Source organism: Zalophus californianus, chromosome 15 (genome assembly GCF_009762305.2).
Source record: "Zalophus californianus isolate mZalCal1 chromosome 15, mZalCal1.pri.v2, whole genome shotgun sequence".
NCBI lineage: Eukaryota > Metazoa > Chordata > Mammalia > Carnivora > Otariidae > Zalophus > Zalophus californianus.
This window is the reverse complement of record NC_045609.1, coordinates 34,521,161-34,538,748: the sequence shown is the minus strand read 5'-3', so window position 1 is coordinate 34,538,748 and position 17,588 is coordinate 34,521,161. Positions and strand designations below refer to the sequence as shown.

Genomic DNA, 17,588 nt, shown 5'->3' with positions numbered 1-17,588 from the left:
CTCTCAGCTGCCTTCTCAGTGAGCCAGCCTGCTGACAATGGAGGCCTGACTCCCAGTGGGCGTCCTGCTGTAATCCAGACTGAGCTGCAGCAGTTGGCCCAACTCTGTCCTGCCCAGTTGGGGCTGGCCCCTGACTTGGGGTACAGCTGCCTGGGCAGGGCAGGTTGGGAACCCGCCCAGCTTGTTTCTCCTCCACGGAGACAGTCATGTGCCTCAGTCCTACTGTCCTCTGACAGTGGTTACAGAGGAAGGGATGGTAACTCCCCCTGCGGGGGCCCCAAGTCGTCCCTTCATTCCACAAATGTTTACTGAGGGACTGGGGCTAAGTATACAATGGTGAACAGAGGAGGCAGAGGCCCTGCCCTACTGGAGACTTACAGCTTAGTGGGAAGGTAAATATTAAACAAATAATAATAGCTACCTCTGTCCTACTTAGGTGCCTGGAGCTATGCAAAGTGCTTTAAGTGATTTCGCCCATTTAATACTCACAACCCTGTGAGGTAGATACTATTATTCTTCTCAGTTTTCAGATAAACTATTGAAGCAGAGAAAGATTAAGTGACTTGCCCAACATCACACAGCTGGTCAATGAGTTGCCCAGAAATTCAAGCAGGCAGTCTGACATCAGAATTCACTCTTTAGAGTGAATGTGGTTACATTCTAGCTCTACTGCCTCTAATAGCAGTAAATTGAATATATCATGACAAAATGTGATGAGTGCTATAAAATAAAAATACAGGGTGCCCTGCAAGAAAAATGGGGATATTTTTTCTCCTTCCTTCCACTTGCTCTTCTAGCCCACAACCGCACAAAATCTTTTTAATCGTTCCCACTTCATCCCTTTCTTCCTGGCCTGAGAGAAAACATTCTCTTATCGCCAGGGTTGGAGTGCAGGAAGGCAGAGTTCCACCTGCATCCTTGGCCCTGGCCTGGTCTCCCTGAACAAACCATGCCTGAAGGGTTTTATCTAATAATGGCCCTGATGCTTACACAAGTCTAGACTGTCCGCTTCCAGAGGGAAGGCTGTTGAGAGAACTGGCTCTGCACAGGCTGGGGGCGCCTCCCCCGTGTGCAGTCTGACAGCGGACTTTTTGACCTTGGCCCTCTCTCCACATCGTGTGAGCCGGGCTGGGGGCTAAGGACGGCTAGAAAACTCGGTGGTCCAGACCCCACCACACTCCCAACACACGCACATTCCGAGCCCTTGCACGTCCACCCTGGGACAAACAAACCCACAGGTCGTGAGGCTTTCAGCTGCCTTCGGGTGGCCCGGGGCTGGGACCCCACCCCCGCCCCCTGCTACCCCGAGCGCGCGGCGCAGCCCGGGCGGCTCCCGGGGCGGGGCGGAGCCGACGGCAGAAGGCCCCTCCCCGGGGGCGGTCCGGGGGCCGGGCGGGGGGCCGGCGGGGCTGGGGGCGGGGCAGGCGGGCGGGCGCGGGGGTGTCCCTCCCTCCCTCGCTCTCCCCGGTAAAGTCTCGCGGTGCTGCCGGGCTCAGCCCCGTCTCCTCCTCTTGCTCCCTCGGCCGGGCGGCGGTGACTGTGCACCGACGTCGGCGCGGGCTGCACCGCCGCGTCCGCCCGCCCGCCAGCATGGCCACCACAGCCACCTGCACCCGCTTCACCGACGACTATCAGCTCTTCGAGGAGCTCGGCAAGTACGACCCGCCCGCCTCCCGCCGCGGCCCCCCACCCTGTCCCTGCCGCCCGGGCGCTATGCGGCTCCTCGCCCCGCCCCCCGGCCCTGCACCGGCCGCTGCAGCGCCCCCTCGGCCCGCCCCACCCCCAGCCTTTCCCGCCCGCCGCCTCCGGGGCCCCCTCACCCCCAGCTCCGTGCCCCGCAGCCCCCTCCGCGCCCTGCAGCAGCTGCCCGGGCTGCTGCACACCGCGCTGCCGCGGGGACTGCAGCCCCCGGACCGCTCCTGGGCGCCCTCCAGCCCCGCCCCTCCCTCACCCTTCAGGCGCCCCCCATTCTGACCCCGCTTGCTCGCCGCGCCCCCTCCTCACCCTGCTTGGGAGCTCACTCAGCACCCTGTCCCATGTCCCACGCTCCTGGCACTCTGGACCCTCCCCGGCCCTGCAGCTCCAACCCCGCTGCGGTGCCCGAGTGTGGGGGGATGTTTGGTGCCCGGCCCCGCCCCCCGCTACTGATGCTTTCAGGATCCCAGCCCCGCTGCTGGGCAGTGCTGCAGCACCCCCTTGTCCCCTCCCCCTATCCCTGCAGTGGTCCCGGGAGCCGCGCGCCGCAGCCGCAGCATCCCCCTCCCCTCTGCACTGAGCTGGCCGCTGCAGCAGCCCCGGCCCCCCCACCCCCACCCGCGGCGCCGAGCCCGGCCACTGCAGCCCCCGCCCTGCCCGCCCCCCTAGACGTTTCCAGAGCTAGAGAGTGCGAGCTCCCATTTGGGGGGAAAGTAGTGGAAAAAATCATGGGGTAGGGGAGCTGTTGATGTCTGAGACCTACAACTGGATCCTCTCTTTCCCTGCTGTCAGTTGAGCCAGGGATGCAGTGGGATGAAGCCGGTTGTGGGGGGTTTGAGCCTCACTTTCCTCACCTACCCCCATGATTGAGTGAGATCTCCTTCTCCGAGTCATACCCTCTTCCTAATCTCTCCTTCTCCTACCCTCAACTATTCCCGCTGAGAGAAGGGCAGGGTCTCTGTCCCTTCTCCTCGTTCTCTTGGCCGGTACTGCGGGGCTGTCCGGGAGATGCAGCAGGTGTGTGTTTTAAGCATTGCCCACCAGCTCCTGATGTACAGCCTGAGGTTGGGGCTGTTGCTTTGTCCAGCGAAGTAGATGTGGGGGGTGGGATGGGGTGGTCCTCCACCCACATCCGTTCAGTGTCGTGCAGTGGCCACATCCTTCTGCCCCAGGTTAGAAGGTGATGGTCACTTCGCTGGTGTGTATGATTTTGACTAAAGGGCTGGTGACGGGAGCATCGCTGTTCTCAGACCTGAAAGCGTGTCTGTGTCACTCTGCTCTGCTCCGTGTCCCAGTTCTTTCCCCCTTCTCCCTCCAGGGGTGCTTTCTCTGTGGTCCGCAGGTGTGTGAAGAAAACCTCCACGCAAGAGTACGCAGCAAAAATCATCAACACCAAGAAGTTATCTGCCCGGGGTGAGTGTTCCCCCATCTTGGCCTCTCCCTAGGCTGCCTCCAAGGGCTATAGCTTCTGAAGATGCACCAGGAATTGGGAGTTGTGTATTTTAGCCCCTGCAGAAGAATTGGAATTTCAGGGTTGGTTGACTTGGAAGCCAGGCAAGGAGTTGCATGGGGAACCAGAAGTGCTCAGGTAGAAAAGAATGAAAAAGATGTAAGACATGTAGGTAACTACAGGGAGGAGTGGTACCTGAAGGCTCAAGGGAGTTTGGTTTTTAAGGGAGGCGACATGGGGAGTGATGGGGGCATGGAACAGAGAGCTCTTAATTTGGAGTCTCTGTGTTGCGGGCAGTGGGCAGCCGATCCAGGCCTGTCCTGGTCCCTGCCCCTGTGGTGACTTAGGATGGAAATGCAGTAAGTGAACAGCTCTGACAAATCCAGCCTCCCCCTGCCCACCAGGCGGCAGAACAGACTCCCAAGGGAAGGGAATCTGTAAACATCAGGGGAGGCTGCTGCTGGCGAGGGCTTCTCGGGAACAGATCCTACCAGATGAACTTGATTGCTTTTTTGATCAAATTACAAAGTTGGTGGTGCAGCAGCAGATGCAGCCTGTCCTGGGTGGAGGGTGATGCCTCATGGTCTGGAAATCTCAGTGGCCTGGTCTGGGTAGGAGCAGCATTGCCTCCACGTCCGAGGATTGTGAAGGCCCAGGCCTTGGAGCCTTACTTGTGAGGTCCTCCCAAGTATCTGAGGCCAGGAGGGTGAGGCCCTGTCTTTGTCTTTCACACCTCGAACCTACACTCCCTGAACCTTGTATTGGGTGCTTGCCAGACTCACCTCCTCTGATAGGTATAGACCCAGCAGTGTGTGCAGTGCTCTGTGAACAGGTCCGGTGAGTACAGAGGTATGTGGATGGGTCATCATTGAGGGCTGTGGGGTGCAGCAGGGGACAAAGGTTTTTAGACCCAGAGAAAGGAGTTAGTCGGGGGCAATAGGATGCCCACACATGGATTAGGAGCCAGGACCGATGCCCTGGGGAAGGTGAGGGCTGTGGCTAGTAGTGAACCAGGCGACGCTGGGGTGAGAGCTGTAGTTGATGTCCCTGAGCATCAGAGAAGCTATTAAATTCCACGGAGATGACAGTGGGCTCCTGTCATGTGTCCAGTTGTTCTGGGACCTATTTAGCAAGGCTGTGTCTGCCTCCTGGCTGGGAGGGTTTCTCTTCATCCCCACAAACAGGGCTTGTCTTTCTGTCTCCCTCCCAGCCTCCATCTTTTGCTGTTCCTCTACGTTGGCTATAAAGTTGACTTATTTGTTTGTTTTCTTTCTCTCTGGGTACCTTGAGTCGGAGGCGACGGTTGCCATAGAGATATGTGGGCAGTCAGATGCCCTCCTCCCCTGGGGTAGGGGGATGACACAGTGGGCTGGGCTCTTTGGCAGACATCCTGTGGCCAAGGGTGCAGGGTGCAGGCAGGGACGGCAGCTCAAGAGTGGATACCTCCCTGTGCCCACACAGCAGAGCCCTGGTGCATCAGAAATGGGGCTGGTGTCTGGTGTCTCCAGTTAATGATGCAATGCTTCGTGCTCCTCATCTCACCAGTGTCCTCTGACCCAGGGGTGAGGGAGGGAGGGACGCTGGGAGCCACACTCTGAGATGTGAGGATTGCTGTCTTGGTGACTTTGTGGAGCTGCCTGCCTTCGGCTGTCATTCTCTTCTCCTTCCGTACCCACCTGAACTTCCCTGGCCTGTGTCATCATGTCCCATTCCCTTCCTCACCTCCTTTAAACCCGGCCTTGTCTTTTCCAACTGACATCTTTCTTTCCCTGCCCAAATTGGATGAGGTTTGATTTCTCTTCGATTTTTTTTTTTTTTTTTTTTTTTTTGTCCCTTAAGGAAAGGATTCTTGTGTAAGATCATATGTTTCAGACATCAACTCCCCCTCTTTCGAGATGGTTATGCCAAGACTGGGGCTCTGTTGTGTGGCTTGCGTACCAGGTTAACTTAGGGACAGAGGCTTGGTCCTGGCTGACGGGCACAGATGCCAACAAGAGGGGTCAGGAATCTGTCAGTGCCAGTATGGTTCGGAGGTGGGAGAGTGGGAGGGTGTTGTCTTGGAGATGGAGGGACCAAGCTGGGGGCTGTGCTGTAGGTTTGGGCACAGGGGATGTGAGCTCCTGGAGAGTTGGGCCAGGGTGCCCACTAGGCTGGTGCCCTTGGGGTTAGGGAGTGAAGGCCCGTGGCTACCCTGCAGCCTCTCGGTTTACGCTGTATATTTTATAAAGGTGCAGCAGCTGGGGCTGGGTTTCACTCTTCGCTGTCTGTCTGTCTAGGGCTCCGCAGGTGTTGGATTTCTGTGTCCAGGAATGTGGTGGGCCCACCAGGGTCATCCATGAGGGTCTGAAGGGGCTTGCCCTGTTTGCTGAGTCTCTCTGCCTGTGTTCTTTCTTGTTTGTGATTTTCCGTGCTGCGAATCAAAAGGAAAGAAAAGGGTATCAAGCTGCTTCTCCTGGGCATCTGCAGTGAAGTGCTCAGGAGGCGTGGGGAGAGATCACCTGGTCTTACGGGGGGATTGGATCTGGGTGGGAATCCTTTTACTCCGTTGTTTCTTGTCATTGTGGCCTCAGAGGCCCACGTTTGTTGCTGTGTTACAAGGTAGGGAGTTTGTGTGGCTGTGCATTGAGCACCGTCTTTGTCTGCAGGCCTGTCTACATAAAGTCACTGAAAGTCATATAACGTCACTCCCTCTGCTTGGAACAGTGATAGGTGTGGAGTTGGGGCTCTTAAGGGAGCCCGTGGTTCCAAGCTTAGCTCTCCACTAGGCTGAAGGAGGCATTTAAAATAGGCTTGGATGCAGGAGCTAGTGGGCCAGGTGATGGCAATGATAAGTCGTTATTTTAAGATTTAAGAGCACCCCCCCCCAAGGAGCCTGAGCCCTTATGTCTTTTTTTATTTTTAAATCTTCAGATTCCCTTCTTATCTTTATTCATATGCATATAGATTTTCACCTCGTGGAGCATAACATTTTATATCCTGCTCTCTTGCTTACATCCAAAGCGTTTCCCCATATTGCTATAGTTGAAGGGCAAATGGTCCTTTATTCTTCCGTAGTTTAGGATTTATCCTTGGAACAGTTGGCCTCATAAGGAACCTTTGTATTTGGACCATTTATCTGGACTCCAGTTGCTTTTACTACATGGACACTTGGCCTTACTAAGAGATGCTACCAGAAACAATATTTTCAAATATGTTACAGCGCTTGCTATTTATTTATTAATCTGTGTACCCTATGTGAAGAAGTTTCTATTGAGGCTAAATGTAAGCAAAAGCTTGCTTCTTCCTGAGGACCTGGGAGGTAAAGGGTAGGGACCATATCTATTTCTTTACCTCTGTGTGGGCAGGCCCCAGCAAAGTGCCTGACATATACCTAGCCTATACATGTCGAATGAATGGATTCAGAGGACTACATAACCAGTCATGGTCGTTTCTTGGCTTTGGCTCTCAGAAAACTCAGAGCCGACTTGTAGGAACCCTCGTACCCTGGTGCTGGCTTGGGTTCCCCCTTTCTGATCCAGAGCCAGGCTGCAGGCCTGACACGGCTGTTGGGGAGGACACATGAGGTTAAAGACCTGTGCTTGGGGCATATATAGCAGGTGGGAGATGTAGGAACACAGTGTAGCTTATGATTCTTTCTTCCCTGTCAGTAATGGCCTTATAGGGCAATGTTGGGACTTCCTCTCAGCAGTGATTTTCAATTTTAGTGTGCATATGGATCACCTGAGTACTGGTTAAAAAACACAGATTCCTGGGCTTTATCCACAGGAGGTCTGGCATTGGGCCCCAGAATCTATACTTTAAACAAGTATAGTGAATTTATGGGCCCTAGTGAATTTCATGCCGGTGGTCCCCCAGCCACGGTTTAAGAAACGCCATCTAAAATCAGCAAACGCACCAGCGGTAACTCTTGTCATGTTCTCTGAGATTTCCCAGACAAACCTTGGCCCAGCCTTCTCCAGGTGGCATCTCTGCTGGTATGTGGCCATCTGTACCCATGGGCTTTTCTGTGATTAGGGGCCTCCTTCTGAGCCCCCAGACTGGGGCGTCAGCCTGTGTCCAAGGCTGTGGCGGAGCTGAGTGCCTGAGGTTGTGGCATGTTGGCCACCAGAAGGGCAAAGCCTGTCCCTTTCTGGGTCCAGCTGGCCCTGGGGACTGAAATCAGATCCCCCTGGGTGGTGCCAGCTGTAAGTCCCCACCCCCTTAGTGTTGGCCTGAGTAGCCCCCATGACATTTGTGTCCCCTGTGGTATCTCCAAGTAAGACTTTCCTGTTAAGGATCTGGGTGAAGCGAGGGGAGGCAGGGAGGGGAGGGTGAAGCAGCAGTGCAGGGCTGGGGGTGGGGGGGACATGGGGCGGGGGGAGGAAGAGCGATCTATGCAGCGCTGGAACGCTGGGCCTCTGCTGCTTGAGGAGGCATTTAAGGAGGTTGTATACAAAACTGTGCTTTCCTCCTGAGGATAATAGGCCAGTCAGTTTCTGTTGACAGAGAAATGGGCATCCTGTATATAAATGACTGAGCTTCCACTGACTTGTTCCCCTAAGTAGATGAGAAAGCAGCCTGGAGGTCCCTTCTCTGCCAAAGGCTTTTGCTGGGCCGATCTTGTCATACAGTCAAGCTGTGAGCTATGTGACTTAATTCGTACAACACTGGCCCGTCACCCTGCCATCCCACCCACCTTCCCAGAATGACTTTGGGTTCTGGCCTCATGGGGTGGGGATGGAGGTTGGAAGGTGGCCCCATCCTTGCTCTCTCCCTGCTGCTTGCCCTGGTCTCTTGTCAGAAGCTGTGCTCCAAGCGTCAGGGCTATGCTGAAACCGTACAGGTGAATGGCTGACCCCTCTCTCTGCTGAGGCTAGAGACAGGCAAGGGGAAGAGTGGGTATGACAGGCTCCTGCCCCCAGCTCTGTGCTTGCTCTCTGGACAGCCTTGGCAGGCCGACAGGGGCCTGATCCCATGGGTGCCAAAAGGGTGATGACAGGAAGGGATGGGCACTTTGCACCTCTTGAGTGCCTCTTGGCAGAAGCCTTTTGTCATCTGCCCATGGTCAGAAAGATCTGTCCCAGGGTCAGTGGGGAAACCAAGGCACAAAAGGTTGGTTGGTTTATTTTTGAGCTGTAGGTATGCCAGTGATTTTGCCAGTGCTCAGACCCCAGCATCCTCAAGCAGTATGGTCTTCACCTACCCCGTGGCTCCTCCCTTGAAAACATAGATTCTGGGCATTTTGTTCCTGTGATACGTGCTGATATCCACACCTCCATCTAGGCCCAGAGCTCTAAGCCTGGTGGAGCAAATCCCTCTGGTTTGCTGGCTGGGGCCTCGCTCTCATCTGTACCAGCTCTCTGGGTACAGACCCCTCTGTGGTGGGGATATTTCCAGCCACCCCCTCCCCCCCAGCACCGTCTCTACTTCCTGGGTCCTATCAGCAGCAGCTTCCCATCTGCTCCCCTCTTTTCTCCTCCCTCTCTTTCCCCTCCCCCCCGCTTGCTGCTGCCCTGGGAGGAGCTATTTTTAGGGGCTGCTTCCTGGGATGTTTTACTTGGGGCTGGTTACCATGAAGGAAATGTCACCAAAACAGTGGGCAAAGGCTGCAGGCACCCAGATCCCTGCTGGGGGCATGGAGAACTCAGCAGCTGACCCGGTTCTGGCCCGGAGAGAATCCAGAGTGTCCAGAGGCTGAGCCCTGCCTTCTTGGAGCTTGCAAGTGACCCCATGGGGATTTTCTCCATCTAAGCTGGTTTGGGAGACTTTGGTTATGGGGCACTTGTTGGTGCCTCTCTCCTCTCCCTCCTTAGTTAAAGCTTCTCTTAGGACACAGAGGCCACAGTGGGACCTGGGTCTTTGTGTGAGCTGCTTGAGCTTTGTGTGAGCAGGTCCTGGTGAGAGCTGCTTGAGTGAGGACCGAAGAGAAAAGGAGGTTGCCAGGTTCAGGGACAGAGCCTGGGGGGCTGATGTGAGGACGTTTCGGGCCCCATCCCACTGTACTCACAGCACGCGGCTGGTCCCGGGTGTGTGAGCATGAAGGAATTCCAAGCTGTGACCCCTGCGCAGACATGGTGGATGGACTTTGCTCTTAATTGGAGACTCTTTGCACCTTTGGAGTGAGATTCAAAGAGGAAGGGTTGTGGCATCGCAGTGTCACGATGAGGTAAATGGGATTGTGGCCTGGGATTCCCACTAGTCAGCGCCCAAGGCCAGGGGCTGTTTATAAGCAGCTGGAAATGTGGATTATGACACCAAATCCCTATGGTACCCTTGTTCCTTCTCCTCGGAGTGAGGCCCCGGGGGCCAGACGGAGGCCTCTGCCACTTGGGAAGGACGAGGAGGGCAGCAAGAGGAGATGCTCCACTTGGAGCATCTGAAATTGGGCTGTAGGAAGCTGTAGGCATCTTCTCATCATTCATGTCAGGATCACAGGCACAGACCCTTGAAATACTCTTTGGAAAGTCCAAGGTGTCATCAGGATTGGAACTTGGGGAGGGTCCTCATAGCCGGAGTAGGGCCCTGTGTGTTCTTTCCCGTCACAGAGGGTGGTGTATTTAGGTGGCAAGTAGAGTCTTATGTGAAGCTAGCCCTGGCATTTGTGGTTTTAGGGAAATGTCGCTAAATCAGTCATGTCCCTACAAGGCCATGGAGGACCAGGGGCCAGCCTTCCCTGGCCCCTGGTCCTGTGGGGGGGAAGGCAAGTGCATTTGGAGTAGGCTTCTCGTTTGGATTGAGGGGAGAGGTGGTTCTAGAACCCTGCCTCCCCTTTGCTACATGCTGTCTCCTCATTGCTTCCTCTTTTCTGCCTCCCTTGGCACTGACTCTCTGGTCACTCTTTGCCACTCTTCCTGTGATGGGTACTTGGCCTGGACCAAGGCTTGAAGTGCTTGGGCCACAGGCAGGAGAGGCAAGGCCTCCACGGATGCTTGTTTCTCGGGCCTGGCTCCACACTGGGTGGGCTGTCGGGGAAGGCCCAGGCAGGTCCCTGATAACGGCCACTTCTGCTTTCTGCTCCTGTTGCTACCTCTGCTACTGAGGGGGAAAACCTTGCAGAGAGATGTGGTTGGAGCTGGGCTGAAGGTTGGCCAGGGTGGGTCTGTCCATGGCAGTAGTACACAGGCAGGCAGGAAGTGGCCCTGTGCAGAAGCGGGAAGTGGCTGTTGTCAAACAGGAAGGGGGGGGCTGGGCCACGTGAGGAGGCGGGGAATAGCCCAGTTGAAAGGTGGGTGGGAAGAGGGTCAGCCTCTGAAGGCCTCGGAACAGCGAGCTCAGGGGTCCGTGGAAGGAAGGGTGACTCGAGGGAGAAGGCCATCTTTGGGACAAAAGCACCAGCTGTTGTGTTACCACCTCAGGATGCCCAGGCAGGCCCCTCGTGCTGCTCCTGTGGACTGAATCAGTTCAGTGGCTTCACCCCTTTTGGGGTTGTGATGCTGTGCTTTAGCCGAGACAGCCCTTGCAGTTGGGGAAGATACTCCACAAACCATATTTGTTCCTGAAATGCCACTGCTGCTGCTGGGGTGGAGCCCTCTGCTTTTTTCCCCGGACCAGGCCCGGTCCCCGAAGGGCCTCCAGGACAGGAGGTGTGTGGGGGAAAGAGGCAGGAGACAAGCGCGGGGAGCCTGGGGCGGTGGCCCGCGGTGCCCGGCGTAAGGACGCAGGGAGAGTACGGTAGGCAGAAACCACATGGCTCGTTGAGCAGAGCTTCTGGACGGCAGGACGCCACCGCCTCCAAGGGTGAGGCCGAGGAAGAGGGGGGATCCCGCAGGCAGTGGCACGGCTAGGCTGTCCTCTCTCTGAGAAGCCCCTGTTGCTCTCCTTTCCCCAGGGCGGGCCCCACCCAAAGCAGCAGCTTTGGTACTTCCAGCCCAGAGGGAATACCTCCCCCTCAGGAGGGCTGTGGCGGAGCCAAGTCAGAGGGCTCTGCTGGTGTGCTGTGGACTCTAGCCGGACTCTGGGTCCGACTCGCTCAATGTCTTTGGCTCAGGTTCTCCCCGTGTGCCGGGCACTGTACTGAGCATTTACCCAGTTACTGCATTTAATCCGCAGAGAGCCCTGCCTCCGTTTTCAGAGTGAGGAAACTTCCCCAGGATATGTGCCTGGCTCCTCTTGTCACCTCCTTCAGGTCCCAATCAAACGTCACTTCCTTGCTGAGGCTTTTCCATGACCGTCCTATTTAAATGTATACTGTTCCTTTTCCCTGCTTTATTTTCCCACATTTTGCACTTGCCATGACATTTCATGTGCCATTCCCCTTCTTCTTGTCTGTCCCTCCCCCGCTCCCAGCCCCACTAGAATATCACCTCCACGAAGGCAGGGATTTTTGTCTTGTTTTGTTCACTGCTGTAGCCATAACTTTCAGAACAGTGTATTTGAATGAATGAATGAGGCGCAGATGGATTTAATAACTCACCTGCCATAGCCATGCTCGGACTCAACCCAGGGCTGTCTGACTCCAAAACTGTTGTGTTCATGGATGGAGTACACACTAAGGATCAGCACGAAGACTAAGGAGCAGCCTGGGATTCAGAGAAGACATGGGGACTCGGCTCCTTAGAGACAGGGTTGAATTAAGTGGCTAACAAGGACCCTCTGGACACTGGGCAGCTCCTTTGAGGAGCTGGAAGTCTGAATCTGTGTCTCTCCTCTCCCTGTTCTGAGTCACTGGTAAAGCCAGAGCACCCTTATTTTTAGTGCTGTTACTCTTGTGGGACTGTAACCATTAGCCAGTAAGAGACTTAAGGGAGGAGATAAGCATTAATCTTCCAGGCCTTCCCCTCAGCAGACACCTCTGCATTGCAAGATGCTGTTCTCCTGCCTCTGCCTGGGCAGCCAAGCCCAAGGGTTGTGGGTCAGAGGGCGGCGAGGTGAGTGGTCAGAGGGCGGAATCTTTGGGGCTGGTTCCAGGAGCTGGGAGGAAGGCGGGGTAGCCCTGACATCTTCCCGGCCAGATCTGGAAGAAGCAAGCCCCCCTGCCACTGGGCAGAGCTAGCACTACTTCCTCAACTACCTCCAGGGTGGGCAGGTCCCTGGGACCGATGGATCCCAGGTGATGTGGGACTGTGGAGTCACCTGTGGTTCTCTGGCTGCATCCTGGTCAGTGCTAATGCCAAACTGAGGATGGAAAGGAGGACCTGACCCAGATCTTTGGGCAGCTGGGGTGGATTAGCTGGGTAGCAGGAACTAATCTCTGTCTGTCCCCACCTCCTTCTTGCACAAAGCAGAGCTGTTGCTAGAGGGAAAGTTTAGGACAAAATGGGGGGTGATTGGTGAAACAACAAATGTGAATTCGTTTTAGTCTGTAATCCCTGTGTTATCTCAGACTACATTATTTTGGCAGGCCTGGGTTGGAATCCCAGTTCTTTCCCTTTCCTGCTGCAGGATCTCGGGCGAGTTATTTAACTTCTCTGGGCTTCAGTTTCATTATCTGTGAAAAGGTGACAGTGATAGCACCTCCCTGGTAGGATGGTTGTGGGGGTCATAGGGAGCTCTACAGAGGCTCTTGCTGTTGGGCTGGAGGTGGGGTGGACAGAAACCCCTACCAAGGGAGGCAGGAATTGCTTGGCAGGTGTGGATGTGAAGGCACCTGCCCAGACCTGGAGGAATGCCTCCCAAAGCCCGGAGTCTTTACTAGCTGTCCTCACTTTATCCTGTCATCATTGCATAGTGATGGAGAAAGGGCTCTAGGCTCAGACTGCCTGCCTCCACTGCCTGGGACCTTGGGGTGGGTTACTTCAACTTTTCAAGCCTCAGTTTCCTCATTTATCATGTAATGGAGTTCATCAGATCCTTTACTTCACAGGGTCTCGGTGAGGGTGAAGGAAGATAACCCATGCCTCTGCCTGGCATATAGTGAGTCCTCAGTAAATAATGGTTGTTACTACCATTGGTGTTATTGATAAACCGATACGAAGCCCCTGTCAAGGCAGGAACTCTAGGATAGGAAGCGTCACTCAGAGAGGTCCCACCCTTTGAAGAGCTTGGGACCAGAAGATACTGGACATAATGTACGATGTGAAAATTCTAAGAAGTGCAGCGGAAGATGGGGGTATGCTCACAGAGAAAAGAAGTCACATCTGCCAGGAGGAACAGGGGAGACTTTGTGAAGGAGGGGACTGTTGCAGCAGGTAGAGGGGGGAGGGCTGCTAATCCGCCTTGCTTTGAGTGGTAGCATCCTCTCTTTCTACTTCCTGGAGCTCTGCCTTCCTGTGGAAGGAACTGACCAATGCAGCTTGCTTGTACCTGGGGACTCCTGGATTTGGGTCCTTTCACCAAAACCGAGTAACCCCAGTGCCTGAGTGCCAAGAGGTGAGCATTCACAGTGGGCTGTGGCCAGGAGGATCCTGGGAAGAAGCAGGATTACTGCAAAGTGGGCATCATAATAGTGCCAGCCTCATAGAGTGGTTATGAGAATAAATTAAAAGATGTTTGTACCTGGTGTAGAAGTAAGCTCTCGAGGAATGTTAGCTCTGCTTATCATTTTGTCAGATCATTATCATCTTCATCATCATCTTGGTTGTCAGCATCATTATGTTTCAGGGATACTGTGAAGACTAAATCAGAGAATATTTGCAAAATTCCTAGCACGGTGCCTGGTTCTATAGTGGGTGTTCAATAAAACTTAGTTATTGGTAGTATCTCTATCAAGGAAGAGATTCTGGACGCCCTGGCCCAGTGAAATCCCTGCTGTAGCGAAAAGGGTACCAGAGTTGTAGTCGAAGACCTGGATTCAAGTCCTGACTCTGCCTCACTGACTTGAGAGACTTCCTAGGGCATTTCCTCATTTGAAAAAAGTCATAATACCTGCCTCTAGGATTGCCGTGACTTGCTGCATTAATTCAGCAAATTAGTAAAAAGTGCATAGTTGGTACCTAATCATTGAAGGACTATGAATAGCCAGGTGGCCACAAATAGAACGGATGGCTGATGGTTTTTGTTTTCTCTCTTCTGCTTTTAGATCACCAGAAACTAGAACGTGAGGCCCGGATATGCCGACTTTTGAAACATCCAAACATTGGTAAGCACCTTCGCTCGGGGTAATTCTTGGGCATCTGGTAGAAGGTAGGGAGAACAGAGATCCACTGCTTTTGTGTCTGAAACCAGTTCTGTCCCTGGACCTTTGCCTGGTGTAATTTTTTTTTTTTTTTTTTTTTTTTTGGTCCAAGTGGGATAGCAGTTGTGTCTTGCTCAGAATGCTGGGGCCTTCTGCTCTAGAGACCTGAGGGTCTCCATCCCCATAGTGCCATTTCAGGGCCAGGATAGGAGGTACTAGAACAGGTTTCGGACTCCCTTTCTTCCCCTTCTCCTTCCGTCTTTGGGCTGAGGTCCAGGTCCCGCAGCGTGTGAGACTCCGGGCTAGTAGCCTGCCAGCATCCCTCACCAGGGGCCTTCCACAGCCATCATAAAAGGGTCCGGATTTTGTTTCTGGACTTGAAAGAGTTTTGTTCCTGTTACGGTGTCGTGTGTACTCTGGGGGTTTCCATGGTGCTCCCGTTTGTATTCCCCAGAGCTAGGAAAGCAAGCTGCCCACCCGCCTGGCTTCTCTGGAGAAGGGAAGGCAGGAGCCACTCTCATGGGGAAGGAGAAAAAATTGAGAGGATTTCTCCCTGCTCCCACCCTGACTTGGGGGACAAGAGCACATTGTTGGTTGTTCTAAAGCCTGAGGAGGTTTGCCTGCCACAACCCACTCCAGCTCAGTTTTACATTGTTCAGCTGAAATAGTCTTTGCCAGAAGCGTTGGCCCTGATTTGGTGCTTCTCACAGAGGGGATAGAAACCGGGCTGGCTGCAGTGTCTGAGCAGAAACCCCAGTCTTGACTTGAGGCAGAGCAGGGAGCATCTCCTAGGTTTTTCCCTGAAAGCCCTGAGTCATCACAAAGAACAACACGTGTTCTTTGCTCCTCAGGCATGGCCTAAATATCGGGGCTCCCACAGTGCCCTGGAGGCCGCCCGCTCTGCTCTGTTGGCGGCCAGGGCTGGGAGGTGACTTGCTGAAGCCTGATGCTTCTTCCGGAGCTACCCAGCCTCTGGTCTGCCAGACCTTAGGCTGGAAAGCTTAACGTGAGCTCTTAACGTGGGAGAGCTGAGGTCGTCCTCCAGTCCAAGGGGAGAGAAGTAGCTCTGAGCTAACCAGAACTCCAGCCATGCAGGGCTTTACAGATCGCAGTCGGCAGCTTGGATTACACCCGGAGCGGATTGGCATAGCCGATGCTCAGCTCTGCCGGTGCGGTGTGTCCCACCGAGCCAGCACCTCTCAGCTGACGGGTCCCGGGCTTAGAACTCCTGGAGCTCCCTGTGTGAGCTCCGAAGTCAGACGCTCACCGGCAAACAGCACAGTGGGGAGCAACGTGTCACCTTGGGTAGGAGAGACAATGAGAGGAGCGCCGAGCAGCAGTTGCAAATTCGGGCATGTTTTGTTTGGCCAGCTCAGTGGTCTAAAAATATTTTATTATTTGCCAGTATTTAAAAACGAGATTTTGCATTTTGGGGAAAAAAAAATTCTGTTTCCCAGTTTCGCGAATCAGACATCGGGGCTCTGCTGAGGCCACATCTATATGCGGCCAGAATCAGCTAGGGCTGGGCAGTGGCTGCCCCCCAAAGTCTCCTGGCCAACCGTCCTTTGCCATCTCCTTTGTTACCTTATGTTTGCACTGCCTACCTGGTCCCTGGAGGCTTTTGAGCTTATGACCTCTAACCTAGAAGTTCCAGAACAGAAAGAAAAAGCATGTGGGTAACTAGAGTCATCCACAAGCACGGGAGCATTTTAATGTTCCAGCCCCAGGTCTCAGGATCTGAGGACAGCAACTTCTTTCCCTTATGCTACTCGTGACCAGCTCGTAGAGTTGTTCTCATGCCAGGAGGAGCATAAAAGGTGGGGTGGGCAATGCAGGAGGCAGAACCACATCTGCATCATCTGTAGCACAGACTTGATCGACCCTGGAAGGGTTGGGGTAGATGAAGACAGTTGAGAAATGACCAGGAAGGACAGAAATGGGATTCTAGCTGAAAACAGTCATACCCTTCTTTTTATGCCTTTCTAGAAATTAAATATATACTTTTGACTTTTTTTTTTAAGATTTTATTTATTTATTTGAGAGAGAGAGAATGAGAGACAGAGAGCACGAGAGGGAAGAGGGTCAGAGGGAGAAGCAGACTCCCCGCTGAGCAGGGAGCCCGATGCGGGACTCGATCCCGGGACTCCAGGATCATGACCTGAGCTGAAGGCAGTCGTTTAACCAACTGAGCCACCCAGGCACCCAATATACTTTTGACTTTTTGACCTACTCGGTTTGGTAGCTCTTTCCTTTTTAATCACCTGCCCCCAGCTTGACCTGGGGTCCTAGCAGTTGGGGGACTGCCTACGCGAGTCGTCCACCTTGTTAGGGGCCCCGTGAGATCCAAGCCAGGCCAGGCCAGGCACACTCACTTCATCAGCATCTGATTGCCTAGAACTGTGCTTCATTTCACAACTGCTCCCAGATCTTGAGGGATGTTGGTCTGGGGCCTTATTCTGGGATCAAGAGCAGCGAGAGGGAAGGGTGAGTCAGGACTGTGTCCTGGGAGAGCTGGCTGGCCGGGCTCTCTGGCTTCCGGTGGGAACCAGGCTCCTGGAGACGTGGTGGGGCGGTAGATCCAGGAGGCTGAGGTTGCCATGGATCCTGATCTGGCTTGTGGCAGAGAGGAGGCCGTTTTGTGCCCTAATTCACTATTCTTCCCCTCTCTTCGCTGCCCTGTCCTTCAGAGTTGTGGCCCCTTTCACTCCAGCCTCTTTAACTCCATCCCGTGGGGATACAAGTGGACCAGCCCAAGAGTGGCGCAGAGTTGAGGAAGCTGAGAACAGAGAGTACATGGTCCCCCTCTGGCTGCTGTACTTGAACTCAGAAGGATTTTTGGTGCAAGGAGCCAGGCATCCCCAGTTTTCTTCCCTAACAGATAATTCTATTCCAGGAGTTAAAAAGCCTGCTGGAAGAGCGAATGCTCATGCAAAGTGTGGGGTCTGGGTGACAGCAATGTGTCAGTGTAGGTTCATCGATTGTAACAAGTGTGCCGGGCTGGTAGGGGATGCTGATGGTAGGTGAGGCCATGCGTGTGGGGGCAGGTGGTGTGTGGATGCTTTCTGGACTTCCTACTCAGTTTTGCTATGAACCCTAAACTCAAAAAAATAAAGTTTATTGATGAAAAAAAAAAAAAGCCTGTTGGTTATGAGGCATTCTGCAGAACCTGAAACAGCTTTGGGAGAGTGGCCAGAGGTGTGGAGTGAAGAGGAGGGGCCAGTAGTCGTCCAGTCTGCAGGCTGAATGGAGCGTGTTCTACCTGTGATCTGCTTGCTCCCTGCTCTAAATTTCTCTAATGAATAGACTCTGTCTTCCTTCGTGCTGAGCTGCCCCAGCAGGTTCAATCACAGTCTGGCGTGATGGTTTAGAGCAGCACTACTGAAACTTTTATGTGCTCAGGAATCACCGAGG

At 54.1% G+C, this 17,588-nt stretch overlaps 1 protein-coding gene across 26 annotated transcripts in view; it reads left to right on the top strand.

Annotated features, from left to right (window-relative positions):
• Window positions 1–1,478: 1,478 nt before the first annotated feature.
• CAMK2G (calcium/calmodulin dependent protein kinase II gamma) overlaps window positions 1,479–17,588 on the top strand; it is a 55,890-nt gene continuing 39,780 nt past the window's right edge. For 21 of the 26 annotated variants that reach the window (XM_027592050.1, XM_027591977.1, XM_027592074.1 and 18 more), the window contains exons 1-3: window positions 1,479–1,655; window positions 3,014–3,108; window positions 14,082–14,141. In XM_027592050.1, coding sequence (XP_027447851.1) covers window positions 1,591–1,655; window positions 3,014–3,108; window positions 14,082–14,141 — 220 coding nt within the window. In that variant the 5' untranslated portion in view covers window positions 1,479–1,590. Of the gene's footprint in view, window positions 1,656–2,396; window positions 2,566–3,013; window positions 3,109–11,800; window positions 11,992–14,081; window positions 14,142–17,588 lie in introns of those variants that run through there. The other 5 variants (XM_027592065.1, XM_027592058.1, XM_027592039.1 and 2 more) reach the window with 3 other exon arrangements.